This window comes from Histomonas meleagridis, assembly GCF_020186115.1.
Source record: "Histomonas meleagridis strain 2922-C6/04-10x chromosome Unknown contig_18, whole genome shotgun sequence".
In the NCBI taxonomy this organism is placed as follows: Eukaryota; Parabasalia; order Tritrichomonadida; family Dientamoebidae; genus Histomonas; species Histomonas meleagridis.
The window spans coordinates 421,539-430,884 of record NW_027150797.1 but is presented as its reverse complement, the minus strand read 5'-3'; the positions used below and the strand labels follow the sequence as shown (position 1 = coordinate 430,884).

At 31.1% G+C, this 9,346-nt stretch overlaps 3 protein-coding genes across 3 annotated transcripts; all 3 read left to right on the top strand.

Moving 5' to 3' along the window:
* Positions 1 to 223: 223 nt before the first annotated feature.
* On the top strand, positions 224 to 916 carry GO595_002491 (putative membrane spanning protein; the record flags this gene model as incomplete). Its single annotated transcript, XM_067915406.1, has 1 exon — positions 224 to 916. One exon carries the CDS (start codon positions 224 to 226, stop codon positions 914 to 916), a length of 693 nt encoding a protein of 230 aa, XP_067777428.1.
* A 1,348-nt stretch (positions 917 to 2,264) lies between these two features.
* GO595_002490 (CAMK family protein kinase) lies at positions 2,265 to 3,290 on the top strand (the record flags this gene model as incomplete). The annotated part of the gene is made up of 1 exon (XM_067915405.1): positions 2,265 to 3,290. One exon carries the CDS (start codon positions 2,265 to 2,267, stop codon positions 3,288 to 3,290), a length of 1,026 nt encoding a protein of 341 aa, XP_067777427.1.
* A 1,098-nt stretch (positions 3,291 to 4,388) lies between these two features.
* Positions 4,389 to 6,323, top strand: GO595_002489 (TPR Domain containing protein; the record flags this gene model as incomplete). Its single annotated transcript, XM_067915404.1, has 1 exon — positions 4,389 to 6,323. The coding sequence occupies one exon, from the start codon at positions 4,389 to 4,391 to the stop codon at positions 6,321 to 6,323; it is 1,935 nt and encodes a 644-aa protein (XP_067777426.1).
* Between the last annotated feature and the right edge of the window lie 3,023 nt (positions 6,324 to 9,346).

Genomic DNA, 9,346 nt, shown 5'->3' with positions numbered 1-9,346 from the left:
TGATGTTAAACAATTTAAAAAACCAATTACCATGACTTTTTTCATTTTCATTGGAGTTATGCTTGTCTGGGTAATTGATCGTCAAAGCTTCCAACCAAAACCTTTTATTCGCTTAATTATCCCATCTATTTTCTATACATTTTCATTAGTTGTATTTAATTTTGCTGTTGTTTATGGAAAAGCATCAATTTGTTTTATTATCAGGCATTCAATCTTTCTATTTATGCCAATTGTTACGGCTGGAAAGATTCCACGAGGGTATCAATTTTTTGCCATTGGAATAATCGTTATTGCTACAATCTTTGCATTTCTTGCAAACGAAGGACCAATTTGGCCACCATTTGCAGCACTTTGTTCACAAATATTCAAAGTATTTCAGATATTTTTTGAAAAGAAATTATTACATGAAGTCAAAATTCTTGATTCCCAAATTGTTTCTGGTGAAGGGATATGTGCATTCATCTTCTCTGCTGTCATTATTTTACCATTAGCTTATGTTATTCCCGGATCTGATGTATCTTCATTATCTGGAGGCGCACTTGAGAATGTCATTGATGGACTTTCTGTTATGTTTTCTTCTGTCAAGATCATTTTAGGTGCCTTCATTTTGATACTTTCCGCATTTTTGTCATCATCGTCAACTGTTTTGCTTCCTGGCGACAGACAGTCAGTGCACTTTGTTGTGATCGACATTATTGTTTCTGTTCTAACGTGGACTATACTCCTTATCATGGGCGGAGAATATGGGGAATTATTGTCGACAAAAAGCATTTGGCAGATCTTTGCATTAATACTTTATGCATTTGCATCTCTTGTATATAACCAAATTATTCGGTTCAAATGCTTTAGGTATTCTGAATGGACTCTAATATCCAATCAGGAAAAGCCAATCGAATTGTTAGAGGATATTGACTAAAAAAAAATGGCTTGTGTGAAACGATAGAAAATTCTGCGCGTTTCGTATCAAAAAGCATTCAAAAATCTATCGTTAGTATATGTAAACATTTAATGAAATATATTTTTTATTTCAAGCTATAGCCTAATAGCAAATAATTCAGTTTTATTGCGTCAACTACATGTTTAGGCATAATTCTTTTCTCCTTGTAGGAAATTGTATTTTGTCCTGCATTTTTAATAATTTCATTGATAAGAAATTCAAACAGGTGCTTTGGGATCAATGAGTTCTTCTTTGCAAGGAACATATTTAACAAAGTAATTGTGAAGATCAATTGGGAAAGATGAATTTTGATGTTCTTCGATAAGATTTGAGAAATACAAGCTAATGCACATTTTTCTGGGAGAACTTGTTCAATAGCTTTTCGAAGAATTTGGATATCCAATGATTTGGTTTCATTAGCATTTAAAAAATCTGGAATTTTTCTCAATATTTGTTCAAATGCATCAGTAATAAAACCACTCACAACTATAGCTGCTTTATTTATCATTTCAAAGTCTGGATAAATCAGCTTTTGGACACTCATAACATGTCCTATTAATGTGTTCATTGGGTAATTACTCATCATTTTCAAAGATATTTTATATTAAAAGTGACAATTTTTTTCCAAAGAAAAATCACTTTAGATTTACTCTAGCTAAGTTTTTATAAATAAAGACATGCTTTTTCCATGAATTGGTATGATTTATAGGTTTGGGTGTAAATTAATAAAAAAAATATTTATTTTAAATTTCCAATATGTTTTTTCATGCCATTCAATTTTTACTTCTATTTCCAGTACAGCATCGCCAGTGGATTTGTAATGTTTTTTTTCCACCTTCTTTTTTTTTATAAGAAGTTGTAGATTTTAATATGCTTCAAAAAATGCTTGATTTTGAGAACAGATTAACTTTTAGTATACTTTTGAAAATTTTGCACAGTTTGACATAAACAAAAAGTTATTTTCCTCCGTGTACAGGCGAACAATTTTGGATTGTTGTATTCAATGCGGAATAGCGGTTATGGCCCATCCAGATTGAAAGGTGTAACCACATTTTTTCAGAATTAAGATTTTGCAACAAAAATATTATTTTTGGACTGTTTAAAATAGTTCTTTATTCTTTATTAAGTATTTAGAGTGGCGTAATTATTTTCAGTATTATGTTCCATTAATATATTTTTTACTTTAGTTTAAAGCGCCCTCCTAAATTCAATGCATTGAAAAAGTAAATAGACTGTGTTAAAACATCGTTTGATTTGGGTTGTAGCATTGAATTTGAAGACGGTTTTTCTGGGAACTGTCAAATTACTTCGACTTGCCAGAAATCTGATGCTTGGGGTAATAACTCCAATCAGCCTCAATGAAATCCGAGAATTACTCCCAGAACATCATTACCATTATGTCCGTCCCATTAATTCGGGAGGGTTTGGATCAGTTTTTCTTGTACGTTCAGAAAAATATAATCAAGAATTTTGTATCAAACGAATTCATCAGCCAAATTTATCGTTTAATGAAACAAAGAATGAAGCGACAACGCTCATTGAGTTATGTCACCCAAACATCATCTCAATGTATGAATTTTTCTTTGATGAATCCCACACAAGTTTATACATCGTGTTAGAACATTGTAATGGTGGTTCATTAAAAGATATAATCGAAAAAGAAGGCCCAATAAAGCCTCCGAAACTTTATTCTTTTTGTTACCAAATAATGAATGCTCTTTTATATTGCCATGAACGGAATATTGCTCATCGAGATATAAAACCAGCAAACATTCTTTTGGACAACTATGGAAGGCCGAAACTTGCCGATTTTGGCCTCAGTAAAAAAATAGAAAAAGGAAAAACACTTCAAAGTTACGTTGGCTCGTTACCATTCATGGCGCCGGAAATCATATGCAGAGATAACATCGATCCATTCTTAGCTGACATTTGGGCGTTAGGGATAACATTTTTCGTAATCGCATTCGGAAGACTTCCGTGGAGAGTTCAAAATAATGAAGAATTGGAAGCGGCAATTAGAACGGGAATTCTGTCTTTTCCGTCATGCGCTGATACGGAGTTTTGTCGATTAATTAGAGCAATGACTGCTGTCAATCCAATGAAAAGAGAATCATTGCAAAAACTACTTTGTTCGCCGATATTCCAAAATATTCAAAAGTATGAGTGCGCGAAACTGAGTTCGTCTGTTTTGAAAAGTACTGATAATGTTTTGCATAGAAGATCGTCATCTGGGGTTTCACCAGTCGTTAGTCAAAAGGAAATAATTTATAAAAGGATAAACAACAAGTCATATTTTCAAAAGAGACCAGGACTAAAGAAAACAGTCGCCCTAAAGGAAACTTTTGCTATTTAATGTAATAAAAATTATGAATTATTAATATAATATATCATATAATTATATTATGAGAAAGTTGAAAGCCGAAAACAATAAATAAAGCAATAAAAGCTTTGAGATAGTTCGATGATATAATTATATCTTGTTAAAATTGGAGTGATAATGATAATTTAATTAACATTGCAAAAAATTAATTTTTTGAAGGAAGCCTATAATAACAATAAAGAATAAGTTATTTGTCCTTTAAGATGTTGGTTCCTAATTTGAGGTTGAGATTTTGTCTCTGCAAAAGAACGACCAATTGGGTTTTGTGAGAATAGGAGGGCAAATTTGAATTGCGCGAACAGCAAGCTTTCAAATTTGTGATGGGAGGATGGGTAATTGAATTTGAATGAAACGACAGAAGATTTCACTGGTGTCATTTTCGAAGACGTTCCTAAAGTGCTTTTTCAGTGAATTTTCACAGAATCTAAAATCGGTTGATGTAAATTCCATTCAAACACAAATTGAATAGAAAAAACTGTGAAATATTGTGAAATGCTTCGTCAATATTCTGCTTGCCCATTATGGCCTTTAAAAGATGATTACGCAATGAAATCAATCAAGACACCATTAAGATAGTTCAAATACCAATGTTTCTTTAGGTAACTAATTATTGATCAATCATCAACGATAAAATATTTAATATAATTTATATTATTAAAACCAATAATTTCTTAACAAAAATATCTTCTAGAAGATACAGCAACACTTTATTATTTTGATCTTGTAAGCACGCAAAATTATAATTTATTTTTTTCAATATTGTAATAAAATTCCATGATGAATTTTTTCTAGTCCACGAAATTAAATATAAACATCTTCGCTGATTTGAGTCATAATTTATGATTTCATAATTTTTTCATATATGTATTTGGTAACACCAAGATTTTTTGATTGTTTCCTTTGTATCTAAATAATTCGTAGAAAAGATTGTTTTTGCAAGATATTAATGGAATGTTTTGTTATGGTCCATAACTGAACATTTTTGAACTTTTGAATGACAAAAAAAAATTGAATAAAAAAATTTTGTCCGACATTTTTTCACCTAACATTTCAAAATTCGTTATTCCACAGATGCGGTCTCCCACAGAAAACTACACACGTAACATCTATACACTTATAGATGATGAAAATTACACTGAAGTACTACGTATACTTGAGAATGAACTCAATTCGTTTCCAGATTCGACAGCAATTCATTCCATAATGGCATTTTGTTATTGGCAACAAGAAGATTTTCAAAAAGCCTCTGTCAGCTATGGCAAACTTGTTCAACTTAATCCACGTAATGATTCTTATAAATTACATCATGCACATTGTCTATATAAAATTGAACAATATTATGAAGCCATGCGAGTTTCATGTGGGATTCAAGATCCATCACTCAAATCCGAAGTTTCACTTCTACAAGCAGCCATACGTTATGCAGAAGAAGATATACAATCAGCAAAATCAATATTAGCAGATTCTCAACAAGATGACATAAATGTCATGCTTGATACCGCGTGTGTTCTTTACAAAGAAGATCGGTTCGAAGAAGCCCTCGAGAAATATATGGAGGTCAAACGCGTCCACGGCTTCATCCCCGAAGTCGGTTATTGTATCGCTCTCTGCCTCTATCGGCTTAACCGCTTCCCCGAGACGATAGAGGCCATCACCGAGATCAAGACGCAAGATGCGCGGCAATATCCCGAACTTTTACGGTCACTTTCGGGAGACACTGTTGACTATGATGCGCAAGGGCTTATACAAAAGGCTAAAGATGCTTTTTTGGTCGAGGCATTAAATTTAATGAGCGCATTAGATTATGACCAAAAACATTACAAAGAAGCAAGAGATGTACTAAGGGAACTACCTAATCGTAACGAAGACGAACTTGATCCAGTAACACTTCACAATACTGCAATTGTTACTATGGAAGAAGACCCGACATCAGCCTTTAATAAGCTTACTTTCCTTCTAGGACAAGAACCAACACCACCAGAAACATTTAGAAACTTACTTTTAGGATATTGCAAATTTGATTATTATTCATTTGCTGCTGATCTTTTAGCAGAGAACAGCGACTTAGCACTTAAAACAATGGGCCAGCCCATGTTAGATTTCCTTGAGACATACCTCTTATGCGCGACTTCCAAAGAAGAAGCATATCGCAAATTTGACGAACTTTGCAAGGCAAACGCTGACGTTCTGAGGCGGATAATGCAGGAAATGGAGGACGCACGCAAGACTCATGACGATGTATTGCAAATGGCACTTAGCGTACAATTTGATAACGCAATCAACGACTTGATTCCGGTGCTAATGTCACAGGCCAAAATCTTTTGGAACTTGGAGAAGTATCGAATTGTCGAATTATTGTTGATGAAATATGCTGACTTTTGTATCGATAATCGAACCTGGAGATTAAACTTGGCGCATACGTACTTTATGGAGCCTGATAAGATGTCTGAGGCGATTTCATTATATGAACCTTTAGTATTAAGCGAAGAACATCTTTTAGACGTAGAAGCTATAGTCGTCGCAAACTTGTGCGCTGCTTATGTAGTAATGGAGAAGAATGAAAACGCCGATAATTTAATTAATAGATTAACTGAAGAAGAATCTGCAAAGCTGAAAGAGGATGAAAATGCTAAGCTATATCACCTTTCTATCATACATTTAGTTATAGGTACCTTATATTGCGCTCATAAGAATTTTGAATTTGGTATTGATTACGTTTTTAAGGCTTTCGTACCAATGAACCAGAAGCTAAATGCTGATACCTGGTTCTATGCTAAGAGATGCTTATTCGAGCTGATTAGGGCTATGGCCTTGCGGCAGTTCATTATGACCGACATGTTATATGAAAAACTGTGCAACTTTTTGGATGAAATCGATAAATACGGAAAAAATATAGAATCGATCATCGATTTGACTGTTGCTGCTGAAGAAGCAAGAGAAAATCAAACAATAAGCGCCGAGGCAAGAATGATAAAGGCAATGGTGCTTGAAATGTACGCGTATTGATAAATAAATATTTTTGTTATTTATCTTTAAATTATAACGAATTGAAGCAAACTAAAAACATATTATTTGATGATAAATTTTTATTGCATGAGTTTTATTTATTCTAATGGTAATAAAAACAAAATTCTTATAATTTTATTCTTAATATCATATTAATTTTTTTTCCTTGAAGTTATTCTTGTTTTCTATATGATTTACAGCATCTCTCCTTTTTTTTCTTTGCGTCCATTGTTATTTTTCTTGTGTACTTCATTTGCTTTTTGTGATTGTTAAGCATTTAATAGTAATTTAACGTCACATTTTAAAAGATCACATCAAAAGAATTTTTGAAAAATTGTGTAAATTTAATTTTCCTTTGTGAAATAAGATGAGAAAATGTTATGTAATATTAAAATTTGCTTATGCATTTACATATGACCTAATTTTGATCAAAAATTGATTATATGCATATCACATTTTGAGCAATAATTATACTATTTCTAGAAATACAAATTATAATAAAACTGATTTGTCCATTTTCCATTCTTAATATTATTAAGATCTTAATAATATTATTAAGCGAATTTAACACTCCTGAGAATATATCAATAAAAACTCAAAATTTACTTAAACAATTCATAGTTTACTCAATAATTATTACGAATCATTTATTTATATCAATTATTTTTCTTAACTTTGTTCATTTTAATTTCGTTTATGATTTCTTTTGTCGTTTCGATTTGTTCGTTCATTTTATCAACAAATTCTTTGTAATGTTCTCTGAACGTAACTTTGCAAGGCTCTTTGATTTCGCAGATGTTGTTTAGCCAATCGAACATCACGTCAATCAATTTAGCAAAGTTCATTACGAGATGACAAATCTGTTCTACTATGAAAAGAACGAAATTCATCAAATAGTTAAAGATGATAACAACCGAATCCAATAAAAAGCGGTAAATGAAGCTTAAGAGTTTAAATGGAGCAACTAAAAAGCGGAGGCCTTTAGTTCGGAGTCCAAGAGAGTGAACGAAAGTGAAAATAGAGTGGAAAAAGTGTAAAATATATTTGAATGTGGATACAAAGAAATTGATGATAAGTCTGAAGAAATTGGAGATTTTGGTCCAAATAAAGTTGAAAATGGTATAAAAGAATTGATAAATAGATTTGAAAATGTTGGATATCTGTACGAAGAATTTCCCAAAGAAGTTGGGGAATCGACCAAAAATGGGTTGTAAAATAAGACTAATGCGAAGTAAAATGGATTTGAAGAAGTTTCCAATGGATACGAAGATGTAAACGACAAATTGATAAATTGAGATGAAGAAGTTAATGAAGGATACAAAAATATACTTGATAAAACCTGTGATCGTGGTGAGTCTGAAAATATTTGTAATGTTTCTAAGTAAGTCTAGAAGAGATTTGAAGAAATTGATAATTGAATTCTTGATAAAGAGTAAAAAATTTGAGAGTTGAATTATGAGATACTTGAAGAATAATCCAATGTTGATGAAAAATTGTTTGATAGTTAATAAAATCCAAACAATAAATCGGTTAAAATAATTCAAATACTTAACAAAGCTGACAGACATACTTGAAAGAATCTTCAAGAAATTGGCGAAGCAAAGGAGTATGAAGTCATGTATTTTGTAGAACGGTTGACATATCAAATGATATAACTTAATAAAAATATCAAATGAACTTAAAACAACCCTTGGAAGTAAGTCAGGGAGTTTGTATTGCTTGACAATAATTTTATCTTCTGGCTCTGGGAGAAAATGAACGATAATCATAGCGAATATAATTGAAACAAAGATAATTAATACTTCCCATAGTTTCCTTATCCTATCTTTTTTATCTGGGAATATGTGAGTTTTTAGAGATTGGATTCTTTGATTGTACGAAACCATTATTGATTTCACTGGCTCTGTTTAGCGGTTTTTTCTATCAAATCAATCGTTTTGTTTCAAAATTGGCTGCGCCGACATAAAAATGGCGGGGAAATGCGTCGAAAGAAATAACGGTCACTATAGAAATAAAAGTTAGAAAATGGAAATATAAATTATAAAACATTCAAATAATGATAATGAGTACGTAAATACACCAGAAAATAAAGTGAATATTTAATTCTATCGAAAAAAAATTTGGGAAATCGCGAATTAATTCAAATTCGCGACACTTCACTTTTTAAAAAGTGACATTTAATCAAAAAGTCGACTAACTAAATGTCTTAATACACCTAATATAATCGAATCAATATTTTATGGTTATCAACTGAATCTTTGTTTTGAAACAATTATTAGACCGCCAAAATTTATTATCATTTTGCAATCTGAATTTATTATCATTTTGCAACTTGAAACTCATTACATCGCAAACTTGATAAATAAGGCATATTAATCTTAATATAATATCAAAATGAATGACACCTAAGCATCAAATACCTTTGCCTATGATATGGTTAATTTATTTCGTCATCTTTGGGATTTATCCGCTACTGTACATTTGGGGAATTTTCAATGCATTTTTGAATACCATACAAAAAGTCGTTCTGCTAATCTTTTGTGTGGTTTTCAATACGTTCTGAATTTCTATCAATTAATTGAATGGGGTAGATGCCCATTTGATGACAAGAAAAATATGCTGAAACTCATTAAATATAAAATAAAAATTCTCTTGCACGAATGAATACCTATGTAAATAAAAATTAATATCAGATTTATATAATTAAAGAAGAATATATGAATTATAATCATCAATTGCACATTTATGCAAAAAATCAAAACCACTGAAATATTTAACTTGAAAGAATCAATCAGGTTATATAGTGAAACAAAATTTAATATACATTTTAAAAAACTGGATATTGATAAAATTCATCTTTCATTACATGTCATATTCATTTACATTTAGATAGTGTTCATAATACAAATACATGAACAGTGTATATCGATACTTACAAAAAGCTTTAAATTAATAATTAATAATATACATTATGACAACAGTCAAAAATCAAAGAAAAATATGATTCATACCATAAGTGAATG